The 14657-nt window shown below is 47.5% G+C and overlaps 1 protein-coding gene across 1 annotated transcript in view; it reads right to left on the bottom strand.

Moving 5' to 3' along the window:
- CACNA1B (calcium voltage-gated channel subunit alpha1 B) overlaps nt 1-14657 on the bottom strand; it is a gene marked incomplete at its 5' end in the record, with an annotated part of 303988 nt that overhangs the window by 49181 nt on the left and 240150 nt on the right. The window contains 5 exons of the mRNA XM_084219396.1: nt 643-844; nt 1649-1786; nt 2830-2990; nt 5557-5653; nt 14135-14241. Coding sequence (XP_084075522.1) covers nt 643-844; nt 1649-1786; nt 2830-2990; nt 5557-5653; nt 14135-14241 — 705 coding nt within the window. The remainder of the gene's footprint in view (nt 1-642; nt 845-1648; nt 1787-2829; nt 2991-5556; nt 5654-14134; nt 14242-14657) is intronic.

The raw sequence follows: 14657 nt of genomic DNA, 5'->3' as shown, positions 1-14657 counted from the left end.
TTGGGGGGTTTAAAGTAAAGCCTCACAGCTTCTTCTGCCCTGGTCTTACACTCTTGTCAAGGCATCTCCTTTTGGCTGTTGCCAGGAGGAAAAATCCCAGCCAGGCACAAAACCAGCCTGGAGAGAGGAGTTTTCCTCTGGGCAGCCACAGCAGTTGAATCTCAGTTTGGTTTCTGAGGTCTGCCCTCAAGGTTTGCCTCCTTCTACTCCTCCACACTGGAGCAAACACAAAACCATGGAATGGTTTGGGCTGGAAAGGACCTTAAAGCCCGTCCAGTGTCACCCCTGCCATAGCAGGGACACCTTCCACCACCCCAGGGTGCTCCAAGCCCCATCCAACCTGGCCTGGGACACTCCCAGGGATGGGGCAGCTTCTGCCAGGGCCTCCCCATCCTCACTCTGGTGTGGTCCAGGGGATGTGTGACAGTGGTTCCCAATAGGAAGCATTTGAGGGGTCTCCCTGGGGTTTATTTTATGCAGAAGCTGAAACAGCCACTCATTTCTTTGGTCTCTACACCACACACCCTCTAATAACCACTGCTCTCCAGTCCCCCCAGCACAGGGGGAACAGGGAGCATCTACCAGTACCCAGGGGCTCTGAGCCCCTGGAACACCAACTCTGGAGTCAGAAGAGGTGGGTACCTCGTTTTTCTCGAGGCTGCACTCTGACATCACTTTATCTCCTTGCTCCTGGAAGGTGATGATGATTAACGCCACAAAGATGTTGACAAAGAAAAAAGGGAAGACAACAAAATACACCACGTAAAAGATGGACATTTCCATCCTGTAGCCAGGGCTGGGCCCCTGCTCCTCGTAGGTGGCATCCACCGAGTGCTTCAGCACACTGCAAGCAAATGCAAAGAGAGAGGAAAGGTCAACACAATCCCTGGGAAGCACCAAGGACCCCCTGAGAATCACTCCCTGGCCTTCACTCACGTGCAGGGTTTCCCACATATGCTCAGGAAAAGCTTGCTCCCATCCACGAGGCTGGGAAGAAGTTTTTCTTTGAGGATATTTTTAGGGAAACCCTTTGTTCTCACCATTCTGCAGAATGGTGGAGATTTGCTGTGCCCAGATCCACTGATCCCCCCTGATCTCCCAAAGGGGACAGGATCCAGCTGGATCTGGCTTCTCTTCTCTGGTCAACAGGGATGGAGTAAGAGTGGGAAAAGAGAGGTGTTGATGACATCCAAGTAGGGGAACACAGTGAGGGACTGGAAAAGGGAGGCTGATGCTGTTTTAGTCTTTATTTTATGAAAGAGTTGAATGTGGAGGCGGAGAAGCCCTGGCCACACACTGCACTCCACATGTGCCAAAATAAAGTCATGGGCTGAACAGGAAATCTCATCTGGGGCCTGTCATGCCCAGCAGACTTTCAGCAGAACTCACAACACTTTTTCCCCTTTGTTTTCTACCATTTCCATTATCAGTTTTACCCTTGACAAAGGTGTGTGAGTTCAAAAGCCTGAAGCAAGAACTGAAAACTTTCAGTGAAAATGCAGAGCTCTGCCTGCTGGTTCGCCCAATAATCACGCAGAACTTAGCTGATAATAGACTTTTCTCATTTCCCAGGTCACCTGCTGTCCCTCAGAGCTTTGGGGACCTGCTTTACCTGCACCATCAGCCCCTGCCAGTGCCATGTACTCACGTTGGCCACCCTTCCCCTGTGGACACGGTGAAGAGCGTGAGCAGAGCCCAGAGCACGTTGTCATAGTGGAACTCGTATTTTTTCCATTCCCTGGGCTGTGCCTCCACCTCATTTTTTTCATAATCGAGGTACTGACCCCTAGGAAAAAGAGATTTGGAGCCAATGAGAGAATTAAAGCAGATCAGGCATTTCTTAGCACTCAGGAGTGTTGGAAAGCCCCAGCAGCACAGTCTGGACTGTGCTGTGGGTTAAAGACAAAGGGACTCCCTCAAAGTCCATGACAGAAGTAAAAGCCAATTTTTGAGCCAGTTCTAGCCATGGGAACTGGACCTGAGGTCTGAAAATGAAAGAGATTTTAATCAGGGCCTTCATTCATTCATTAAGCAAAGCCAGCTATGAACACCATGCCTTCCCCTCAACTGTCTGACCCCACAGGAAACTTCTGCTTGATGGGGAAACATCTCTGGCTCCTACTCCAGGGTTGGATCTAATTCCTAAATGTATCCCACTTTGAGGGGCCTGGCACGTGGAAAACCCTCTCCAACCTACCCTACTCTGTAAGTTCACATTCCTTTCCGTAATTTAGCTGCATTTTTCCAAGGAAGAACCACACTGACAGACCCTAGGACCCCACCAGGGATGAGCCCTGCAGGTGCCAGGCAGCAGGAGAGGCTTGGGCAGAGCAGGACAGTGCTGAGGAGGTGCTTTGGGTGCCAAGAAAAAAGCTAATGAGATGCACAACACACCTTGCCAGCCTGCTGGGAAGGACAAAGCACGACAGGGCTTTTAAGATATTCACATCCTGTCCCTCTCCTCGCTAATTAGTAGCTCTTTAACATCCCACGCTTCTGATTATTTATTCAGTGTGCTTTTCTAATTCATAAGAGCTCTAAGAATGGAGGAAACAGGTGGAAAGAGGAGTCACACTATCACAATCCCTTCTCAAACATCACACTCAGCTTTCCCAGGAAAGAAGCTGCCTCCCCTGTATCCTGAAGATCAGAGCCAGGAATGACAGAGCTGCTAAAGACAAAGAAGGGAAAATTCACCTCCAGGGTACCTGTGATGAATTATTGCTCTTATTTACAGGAGAGTCTTCCCACTCAGCAAATCCCTGCCTTTGGGCCAGCCTGGGCAGCTGGAGGAAGCTGCTCCCTGCCATTCCCCGCTCCCAGCTGTACCTGCAGTCCTTCTCCAGCTCCTTGGACTCGTCCGTGCAGTAGAAGAAGCGGCCCTTGAAGAGCTGCACGGCGATGACGGCGAAGATGAACATGAAGAGCATGTAAACAATGAGGATGTTGAGGACGTTCTTCAGGGAGTTCACCACGCAGTCAAAGACAGCCTGAGGGCACAGGGGGACAAGGTCAAGGGGGGGGGAAGAAAGGAGAAGTTCATTCAAAATCTTGGCAGCACCATTTCACCACACTCAGGGAATCACAGAAGGGTTTGGGCTGGAAGGGACCTCAATGATCATCTCATTCCCACCTCCCACTGTCCCAGGCTGCTCCCAGCCCTGTCCAGCCTGGCCTTGGGCACGCCAGGGATCCAGGGGCAGCCCCAGCTGCTCTGGGCACCCTGTGCCAGGGCCTGTCCACCCTCAGAGGGAAGAATTCCTTCCCAATATCCCACCTAAATCTCTCTCATTTGGGAATCATTACCCATCCCACCACCCATGGATGCTTCAATGGATTTTTGCTTCCCAAACAATTCCCAAAGCTGTGAGAAATAACTCCAGCTTCCTTCATCTCCTGCTTTATCCACAACTTTGGCTGTGCCAGTGAATCTTCTGATCCTGTTCATAACATTTATAAAGACAATCACAGCTTGTCAAGACAATATTAGTCCTGAGCAAACATTTCATTATAAAATGAAAATTGCACTTGTTTTGATTTTAATTCCAGTGGTTGGATAAAAACTCTTGGAATAATAAGGAAAAAATACCAGAAACAAAACAACCAAATGCTTTGAATAAGTATTTTTCTAAAGAGCTGTCTGTCAAAATGTGGTGTGACTAATGTAGTCAGCATGTGCACTCCCAAGCTCCCTGAAAAGAACTCCTCAAATCCATTTCCTACGTGGGTATGAGGCCCTGATTCATTACAAGTAATTTGCAGTTTCATTTTAGTCAGAAGTTTGTCATAATACCAGAAATTGAGCAGTCCCTGCCCAAGCACAGGGTTTGTACAACCCTGCTTCTGTTCCTCTGAATGGAACTGAATCATTCACAGAACTACTCCTGATGCAACTGTCTCAGGTTGCAAATGTGAGATGTGGCTGGAGGTGTATTCTATTGTTACCTTCTGTTAATGGGTCAGCCCTTCAAACCAGGTGGGGCAGTTTTCTTTATCTCTTCCAGGACCCACCCTTCCTCCAGAAGGAGGGGAGGAATCTGTTGTTCAAGGCCACTGAGTGTCCCTGCAGGGCTGATCACATTCCATCATCCCATGGGGAGATGCTGTGCCCAGGGCAGGAGCCAAGCATTCCTACCTGGATACAATCTGCCCTGGAACAGCACAGCAGCCTTTGCCCACTGCATTCCCAGAGGAGCAGCTTTCTCCTGCCCTGCATTCCCAGAGGGAGAGCAGGCCCATCTCCAGCAGCCCTGGAGCTGCAGAGGAAAACTCCCCCCTTGTGCAGGATCCTGCTGCAGCAGAACCACAGCTGGCACTGCAGGAGGGCTGAGCCCCCCTGGGATGGGGCTGTGCCCCCACCCTGACACACAGGGGACAGGGCATGGTCTGGCTCTGGCAGTGGATTTTGTACTATTAAATTTGTATTATTAATTTTCCTAGTAAAGAACTGTTATTCCTATTCCTATATCTTTGCCTGAGAGCCCCTTAATTTCAAAATTATAACAATTCAGAGGGAGAGGATTTACATTTTCCATTTCAAGAGAGGCTCCTGCCTTCCTTAGCAGACACCTTTCTTTTCAAACCAAGACAGCAACCCAAGAATCCTGATGGAAATCCCTGTGATCAACCCAGAATTCCTGATGGAAATCCCTCTGATCAGCCCTGAAATCCTGATGGAAATCCCTCTGATCAGCCCAGAAATCCTACATGAAATTTCTAAATGGTTCAACGTTAATGTTCCTATTTAGATAAATTTAGTGAGCATAAAACTAAAATTATTTAAGCATGAATAGTGGGCTCAGACAAAAGCAAATCTACAGAACAGCTGACCTTTATTTTGATGTGAAAACAGAAATTGTCAAACACATTTTCACCCTTCCAAAACATTCACTGCTCTCTCTCCAGCTCTCACAGAAAACACCTCACAAAAGGTATTGAAGAGTCCCTAAACTTCAGAAATTATTGTTTTGTTAACTCCTTCCATTCTCTCTTTGCAGGGCCTGGCTGTTCCTCAAATTGTTGGTGCTGGATGAGTAATTGTAGGCAATTAAATTTATTTAATTTTTTTAAATCAGTGCTCTAGGGATAAACCCCTGAACTATGGATTCTTTAATAGAAAGATGAATAAATTAAAGCTTCTCCTATTGCAATGACAAATCTCTTTGGACAGCCTGTGGAAAACCTTGCAATATTCATGTTAAATTCTCTAGGGAAAGCCAAACCCTTCCAACCCTATTTTCTCCTTTATCACATTGAAGACCCTCCCACTAATGAACTGTAATTTAATTTATTTGCATTCTTTTTTGCTATTTCTAGAGGGTTTATTTTCATGTGGATTCACAAGAATCCCCAACATTATCCACAATGTTTGCAAAAGCACCCAAGTGCTTGACATTTGCTCAACATCTGCCCAGCTCTTTGTGCTCATCTGGCAAAAAGATTCATTGCAATGAAATAAAAGCAACAGAAACAAGTTGCAATTAGTGGGGTCCACCAGCTTCCACTCAGCTCAGCCAGAAACCTCCAGAGAAGTAAAAATTGGGGTTGTTTTCTAACCTTTAGTTTTGGCAGACGTTTTATGGTCTTCAGAGGCCTGAGCACGCGCAGGACTCGCAGGGACTTGATGGTGTTGATGTCCTTGCCTTTGGTTCCTCTGTAGGGGAGAAAAAGGCACAAGAACAACAGAGGGAATTGTTTGCTCCCCAGGTCACTCACTGGGATATCTGTGGGTATCCAGGGTGGCTTTGGTGGTGGAACTGGTTGGGTGTGGGGATGTTTTGCCAGGTTTTGCGTCCATCCTCACCAGCGCTGCAGGCAGGATGACCCAACCTCACCTGGGATGTCTCCAGCAGCACAGAGGAGAAGGCTGGGGCAGGAGAGGGTCCTGGCAGGGCTCAGCCACACGTGCTGGCCAGGCTTTGTCACCTCCCAGCCACTCACCAGGACCCGGGGCCCTTCCTGCCCCAACTCCACACCTGGACAACGCTCCCAGCCAGGGCAGCAGCACCAGGACAGGAGGCTCAGCTCCTCCATCCCATTCCCAGCAGGAGAAGGGACAAAGCCACACGAGGCTCTTCCCCCCCAGCTGGATGGGGCAGGGGCTGTTTCTGCATGAGGCCAGGGGTGTTTCTGGATGAGGCCAGGGGTGTTTCTCCGTGCATTTCTCTGGCAGGAACATTGTGCCAAGAGGGTTTGGGAGCCTTCCTGGTGAGGGACAGAGCTCTCCTGGGGGTCAGAGCCTGTTCCCTCATCCCTGAGTCTCCCATGGAGGACATGCCACCAATCCCATGCAGGAACATGTAATATGGCAATATATTACATGCCTGGAACAGTGCTGGGGCAGCTCCCCACTCAGGCATGCAGGTGCTGTCAGTCACATTTGGGGTTTAGGTTTTGTTAAAACCGAGTGCAAGGTCGAGAACGTTCCTCTTGTTAACATCAAGAGGGGTTTCAGGGGAAGGACAGAGCTCCTTTCCTCGTGCACTTCCAAAATAAAGAAACACAAGAAGACAACAGGTACATCTTCTTCCAACCCCACAGCAAAACAACGACATTCCCTTCGTTTCATATGGAGTGGAAAATGGGATGGAAATCTGGAATAGAGTTTTATTCATGGCTGGAGATTTGGGTCTGGGACTGTGCTGGGGGAACACAGGTGGGAATGAAGAACGTGTGGGACAGATGCTGACACACCTATTCTGTGCTCTCCAGGCTGCTGGACATTCCTCTTCTCCAAGAGGGAAATAATGGAAGTACAAGAGGTACGAGAGACCCATGGAGGTTTGGAAGGACTGCAAAGCTTACCCCACCCTGCCCCACCTCCTGTGCTGAGGGAGGAGCACCAAGAGTGGAGGAAAACACCCAGTTTTGTGGCTGGCTGAGCCCTGGGAAGGGAATTTTTGGAAATCCATCCCCTTCCAAAGGATGAGAACTCACTGCTAACCCTGTACTACTCAACAGTAACGCTGGACCAGAACCTCCAACCCAAACCCACAGCCCTGCCTCAGCTCCAGTCCCTTTGTGCTGTTCCCAGGCATTGCACTTGTCTGGAAATGCAGTAAGAGGGACACACAGGAATTCTTGGAGGGCTGTGGGTTGTATCCCAGCATGTATAACTTGAGGAGAAATTTCCTCTCCACAAGACTTAGGAGAAGTGGAGGAGAGGGATGGACAGATCCCTATCTTCTCCCCCTCTCATCCTTCAGGGCTCTTTTAATCCATCCCAAATAGACCCTGAGCATTGACATGGCTCTAAACCCAGGCATTGGATTTACTGCCAGAGCCACAGGACTGCTTTAAAGCTACAAAATAACTATTAAATATTTTAAAAAATGATATTTGATTCTCATTAGAGCTCTTTGATTGCTCTAGATGGAACAGGCACTGCCAGCAGAGTTTTTTCTGCCTTTCTTGTCAGGTTTTAGCAGAGCTGAAGGTCTGGCCTAGGCTTGGCTTTGCAGATTTGCTTTCAGCTCAGTGTCCCTGCCATGGTCACCTCGGTGTCACCAGAGCCACCAGCTGACCTGCAGCTCCCTGCTGTGACTCTCAGCAGTGCCCTGGCTGCACAACAGTTTGTTCAGCCTCTCCAGGAGGGTGGGAACGGCAGCAAGGAAGCAAAAGGGGAAATGGGTCATGGCCAAGGAGATGCCCCAGCAGATCCCACCTGTCCCCAGATCCCACCCATCCCCTGGGCTGTCCCCTCTGCCAGGCCAAGCCAATCCTGCCCAGCCCCTGAGGACAGCCAGGGAAGGTGGGAGCTGAGGAGGGCAGGGCTGAGGGAGGAGTGAGGAGAGACCCTTTAGGGCCATGTGGCATCTCGGGGTAGCAGGACAGGGAAGGGGTGGGACATGGGGACACTGAGCCCAGAGCTCTGCTCCATCCCCACCAGCCACAGCCACACTTCTGCTGTCCCACCAGCACCTCCAGCTTTCCTAGAGAGAAGAGAAGCCCTCTGCTTTCCTAGAGAGAAGAAAGAACCAAGTGCCAAATTTCCTGGACCCCATCAAAAGCTTTTCTTGGCATCCTTCTCCTCGCTGTGGAGGATCCCCCTGGAGCTCCTGCAATGTGGGGACAGAGGGCACAGCTCTGCTTCCCACCCTGCCCCTGCACTGACAGCAAAGCTGCCCCTTGCACAGGGTTAAATACAATGTTTGGAACCTCCTTCTGCACAAATCAGCCCTGCAAAAAGCTCCCTGAGCTCTGTGTTCAGGGCAGAGACCTTCCCCAATATCAGAGCCTGGATCCCAGCTGGGTCACACTGCCCACAGTGCAAAGCCCAGCTCTGCTCTCCTGGGCTCACCCAGAACCCCAGAATGTTCCCAGGTGGTGCCTTCTCCTGCCTCCAGGAGACCCCAATCACCACACTGCTATTCTGCCAATTAACAACTGCACTAACGAGGCCTCATGCAAATGAGAACAGAGATATTTCCCTGCTCTGCTGACCCAGGCAGGCTCCACGCCTGAAGCAAGCATTTCTGTGGGTTTAATATTTCCAGGAAGGTTAAAGAGATGTGGGGCAGAGCAAATCCTGGTTCCTGCTTTCCCCTGGAATGGGAGAGGCACGGATGGGTGAGCTCAGAGGTGGAGGGCAGACAGCTCCAGTCACACAGAATTCCTTCTGCCTCAGCAGAGGACACTAAGAAGGCCTGACTGATTTTTTTCCATTCAGGCACTTAAGCAAATAAAGAGCGTGAGCCAATTAAATCTTAATGGGATTTATGCTCTGAGCCATATAGAGAATCCTGAGAAAAAAAATAAAAATTCCCATTTCTTGTCACAGCAAGGTCCCTGCTATAGGAAAAGCTTTTCCTGGTGCTCTGACCCAGAGTGATGCAAATTGCATTTTAATTAAAAGGATCCTCTGCAACTCTTCTGTCAAATAAAACCCTCAGGGTTGGGTTTGGGTGTTTTTAAAACCCTCTCTGCCAATATTGGGGTTTTTTTCCCTGCTTTCATACAAAGCCAGATGTCCCAGAAAATAAAAGATCCAGATGGAGCTGGGACTCAGTCAAAAGGTGTATCCAAGCACACATCTGACCTGAATATTCCTCACAACAAAAATAAATTGCCATGGAAGGACAAGGTTTTAATTGACTGCAGAATAACAACTGCAACATTCAGGACAGCTGAATCTTGAATAGGAGCTAAAGAGGAGCATAGGATAAAGGCAGACAGCAAAAAAAAAGAAGGAAAAAAAGAGAATACCACCAAAAAAAAGGCATTAGATCAATTTTGAGTGCATTAGGCCAGTGCTGTTTTGTTGTTGTTTTCTGTGTCAGTTTGCTGCATGTTTATCTAAAGCATTAAGAATTTTTTTAAAAAGCTTTGCAAAGCCTTTTCTCCCTTTAATAAATAAAAGAGCCTTTAAAAATTCAGTGGTTCTTTCAAATGGAAGCTGCTTGTTCCTGTTGCTGCTGCCAGCAGCTCTGATTTCAGGTGACATGGACCCCTCAGAGTCAGGGCATCAAAAATTCAGGGTGAGGTGGAGCCTCTGCCTTCTGTGATAGCCTGGAATCCTCCTGGCAGAGTGAATTCTTCCCTGGAAGAGTAAATGAGGTCACCCCACCTTGCCCAAGCACAAAGCCACCCTCTTTCTGCCCTAAATCCTCTGCTTTCCTAGAGAGAAGAAAGAACCAAGTGCCAAATTTCCTGGACCCCATCAAAAGCTTTTCTTGGCATCCTTCTCCTGGCTGTGGAGGATTGGAGGATCCCCCTGGAGCTCTTGCAATGTGGGGACACAGCTCTGCCTCCCACCCTGCCCCTGCACTGACAGCAAAGCTGCCCCTTGCACAGGGTTAAATACAATGTTTGGAACCTCCTTCTGCACAAATCAGCCCTGCAAAAAGCTCCCTGAGCTCTGTGTTCAGGGCAGAGACCTTCCCCAATATCAGAGCCTGGATCCCAGCTGGGTCACACTGCACTAAATTGACCCTGGAGCTTCCAGCTTGGCTGTTTGGAGGTGAAATCCTCTGAAAGAGACTCAAACTGCTTCTTTAAACCTGGTTATTAAGATTTTCATGAATTATACCTCACCCCTCCGTGCCCACTGAGTCAGGCCCTCAAATCTTTTTGATACAGATATATCTCCATGTGGTTTTTTTTGACTCCCTGGCTTGGATTCATCTCTGCTGAAGGAAAATCAGGATGGATGAGTTAAAATAATACATTTCACTGGATAATGAGCAGTAAAGGGACAGAGGGGTCGATGGGATGGGTGGAACATGGCTGGGTTGTCTCCACAGTGGCAAAGTGTGTGGACACAGGTTGGACAGGCAAAACAGAGCAGCAAGAGACAGGAAGAACATATTACCCCATGAAACTCCTAGAGAGAGATTCCAGCGAGGAGAAGACAAAGAAAGAGCAGAGTCAATGACAAACAGAAACATCAGAGAGATCCCCCAGCCCCTGGCCCACTCCCACCAAGCCCACAGGATAAACCAGCGGGGAAGGGAGGGCTCTGCACAGAAATCCCACATCTGTCACATTCACATTCTCTGATAAAATCCCTTCACCCAGGGTTTCTCTCCTGGGAAGCTGAGAGGCCTCAGAGAAAAGGAAAACAATTCTTCTCTCATTTGCTTCTCCTGTGCTGTGCTCATGTGGAATGTGTTTGGAGATTGTTCACCCACAGGTGATTGTTCCATTGCATTCTGCTGGGAGTTGTTTTCACTCTTTGGCCAACCAGGGCCAAGCTGTGTCAGGAGTTTTCTTTATTATCTTTTAGCCTTCTCTAAGTATCCTTTCTGTACTCTTCAGTATAGTTTAGTATTCTTGAATATAATCTAGTATCATAAAGTAATAAATTAGCCTCCTGAGAACATGGAGTCAGATTCATCATTCCTTCCTTTCCCTGCAAATACAATACACATTCCCTACTGGATCAGCCCTTCCACTGGGAAAAACACCTCCACATCTCTTCTCTCCCACTTTGGGAGGGACAACCTCGACTATTTGTTTTTTTCCAAGAGCATCCCGAAATTCTGGGCGTCTCTGTTCCAATTTTTCCGGGCCAAATCTTTGCTGCTCTCCCTCAGCTGTTCCTCCCAAGTACATTCTGCACCTGGGGCTGAGAGATTCTGGTGACAAGCTTCCATGGGTTTTTTGTTTGCTTCCTTTTCCCTAAGGACTCAAACATGTCTGTGTGTTTGTGGCATGTTTATCTGCAGAAAAAGAAAGGGATTTCTCTTTGAAATGCTTTGCTGAATGGAAGACATTAGTTTATTATTATCAGCATCATATTATTGTTCCCAGCATCACTCCAGGGGTGCTGTTTGAAATTTATTTTTTATTTTTCTAACCACAGAGCTGCTTCCAAAGAGCTGCAGGCAGAAAGAAAACCCATAGCTGCTTTGAGAGCTGGATTTTATCAATCTTGTACCAGTGACTGATACAATCTCAAAGGCTTAAATTAACACAGGCTGCTGCAGTATTGCAGATGGGAGCGTTCCAGGGAGCTCTGTTATTGCTGGGTTTTTAGGGATGGGTTAATTCAGCAAGAAGTTGGTTCACATCACCTTCAATGGACTGCCAGGAGGCCAAAAACATGAATTAAATTCCACCTTGCATGTGGCAGTTGTGGGTTCTTGCAAACAAAGTGGTGACAGCCACATTAAATCCCATTTTTAGTGACACTGAGGAGGGTGACAGGGCTGTAGGATTTGCTGGAAAAACCCAACTGATTGAACAACAAAGAGACTCCAGGAGCTCCTTTTTGGGATTATCAACATTCAGCTGGCTCTGTGTGTCCATCTGGTTTAACCAAACCAGGAGCTCAATCCTGGCTCTCTACCCTGTCAGGACTCAGAACTGGAACAGGGAAAAGTCATTTCCTAGGAATGACTGATTTTCCAGCTTTTGGGCTCCAGCAGGGAGGCTGCAGGCATTCCCTGGATTGGATGATGCCTACTGGAAAAGGGATGAGGAGCAGGGCTTACAGAGAGCAGAAAAATCACAGAAGAAATTCAAATTTTCCTGAGTCTCACAAATCAGCTTGTCTGACTTTAATCTGGGAGACAGTAACTAGGCAGGGTTTATGCAGTCCCTGGCTGTAAAACCCTGCTCAAGACTCACTCACAGTGGAAAATAAAAGCAGCTTGGGGCACCTATTATAAAGCACAGGCAGGGGATGTAGAAGTAATTTATTTAGAGGCTGATGAGGTGCTGTTAGATATTCATGGCCCAACACCAGCAACAGAAGAAAACCTGAGCACGAAAAGCCTCGGAAAGATTAAAAATTATTCATTTTAATCCATAACTCGAGCAAGGAAAATCTCCCTCAAAAGAAGATGGTGTTCAAAGAGAAGATGTTTGAAAGGCAGAGCCTGGGGTTTGTTCTCACAGCACAGGGAGCTGCTCTGAAGGGCTCCCAAAATGCCCCTTCTATAATCAGCCTTGGAAGTTTGAATTCCTGATGGAAAAGGGAAATTCTCATGGAATCCCAAACTCTGGGCTGTGTTGTTTTTGTGATTATTTTACTTCTCTACCTCTCTTCAACTCAGAGGAGCTTTGTTAAATTCTAATGTTGGTACATGGCTTTTTAAAGTTAAATTTTTGATTAACTCAGTCTGGCTTAAGTCAATTTAGTTCTGAAAGATGTTCCACAGATATATTTCATGTGCAGGGAAATAAAACCCCACACATGTCTAGTCAAGCTTAAAAAGCAACTTGGTTTTGGATATTAAATTTTAGATGAGCAGGACATTCACCATGAAGATTTTGATTTGGACAGAGCAGTCAGCTCCTCCAAAAATCTGATTTTTAATGAGGGACAAAATGTTTAAAGAGAGGAGAGCAGCGCCCCTTTGAAAACATTATATTAAACATGATTTTCTCCAAGACCTGACTAATTTGTTGAAGGATCAGGCACAGCCCAGCTTTCAATATCCAAAAATCACACCTAAAATATCAATCCACTTTTTGGCCTTTTTAACTTAGAGGGTTTATTTGTATTTATTTGTGTTTGTATTGGTATTTATTTGTATTTGCACCGAAGAAAAACAGATCCACAAATCTCACCGCCTGGATGCGACAGCAATTTTGACAGCTCAGAAAACAAAAAACTGCTGAGGAATATTTTACCAGAAAGGCAACATTCTGTGCATTTTTTTGTGCAGAGCTGAGAGAGGAGCAGGGATTTGGCTCTGCTTTAAAAATTTCTGCCAGTCTAGAGCAGCCCAGCCACGCTCCGCGGCTCCCTGACAAAGGTGGATGCTTTTCTCATTAGCTGCTAATTCTCTTTAGCAAGTGAAACAATTTCCTCTCCTCTAATCATCGTGTCACAAACCGGGGAGTGCTGGGCTGCTGAACATTCCTCTAATTGCTCGGGGCTAATTTAGCAGAAGATTAAACTGGTCCAGTCCCGCTGCCTGCTTCCAGGTCTCTCCCATTGTTTCTCAGGAAAGGATTTGCAAACAACAGTCCGAGTGGAAAATTTCTTCCCATTCTCCAGCTCGGCTCCTGAAGGATGGAAGGAGCTGCATTGCTCTTCCTCTGGTTGTTTCCAAGGAAAAAGGCTCGGATGAGAAGTTAATCTTAATTTTTAAGGAGTTATTTCTCCGTGTTTGTTGCTCAAAATCCTCCATGAGATGAAAGAAGAACGTGGGGTGTTATTGAAATACAGAGCTGGAGGGAAACTCAGTGGAAGTACAGAGAGAAGAGAGAAAAGAAGAGAAATAGCAAAGGTTTGTGAGCCAGAATAAATATCCTGGAAATGAGCTCTGGAAATAAGGGTTTGCCAAGAGTTCACGGAGTTATCAGCTGATTTCTTGAACTGTTTTCTCGAAATGAGAGCGATTCTCACAATCACTGACTGGAGACACTGGACTGCCATGAAGTGTTACAGGGAGTTCCTGGAAAGAATTGGCCCAAGAGTCACAAAAATCTTGGCCTCGTGTTTGAATGAGCAGTGAATGGGCTCAGCCTAAAGCTGGGAGGATTTTCTCCAGATTCCACAACACAAATTTAGCTGGGTTTATTCTTTTTCTTCCCACCCCCCTGGAAAAAGGGCAAGAACCGAACATTTCACTGAGAAATGGAGCCACCAACATCACACAGCCACTGTCCCTGTGCCAGCCTCCTGCCCCCTGTGTCACTCATTCCCTGGGATTCGGGAGGAGGAGGAGGAAAATGAACTTACGAGAAGGCAAAAGCCACCAGGGCCCCACTGACCACAATGAAGTCCAGAATGTTCCACAGGTCACGGAAGTAGGAGCCAGGGTGGAGCAGCAGCCCCAAGTCAATCATCTGCAGAGAAAACCCAGCAAAGGAAGAGTTTTAATAAAACATGGCCCAAATCCACCCTGCCAATGGGGCAGGAGAAGGTTCTGGATCAAAGCACCCTTCACAAATTGCTGAGATACTCAGCCAAGCTGCTCTTCTCTAACAGGCAGGAAAACTCTCCCAAAAATGAAGCTCAAATCAACAAACCACAACCAGAAGCTGTAGAAATGAGAGCTCTCACTGCTCCCTAGGATTTTTTCCACACACATGCATTAATCCTGGTTTTATTCTGCATCTCTTTTGCATCTTACTCTGGCAGGAAAACCCAACTCCTGCCTTACCCCAGCACTGAACCCTGATTTTTATGGAACTGTGCTCTCTGGGAAGTTACTGCCCACAGTCCTGGCAAAACCTGTCACCCTTCTGAGTAAAAAGACACA

This window comes from Fringilla coelebs (genome assembly GCF_963513975.1).
Source record: "Fringilla coelebs genome assembly, chromosome: 21".
Classification (NCBI taxonomy): domain Eukaryota; kingdom Metazoa; phylum Chordata; class Aves; order Passeriformes; family Fringillidae; genus Fringilla; species Fringilla coelebs.
This window is presented reverse-complemented; position numbering and strand designations above follow the sequence as displayed.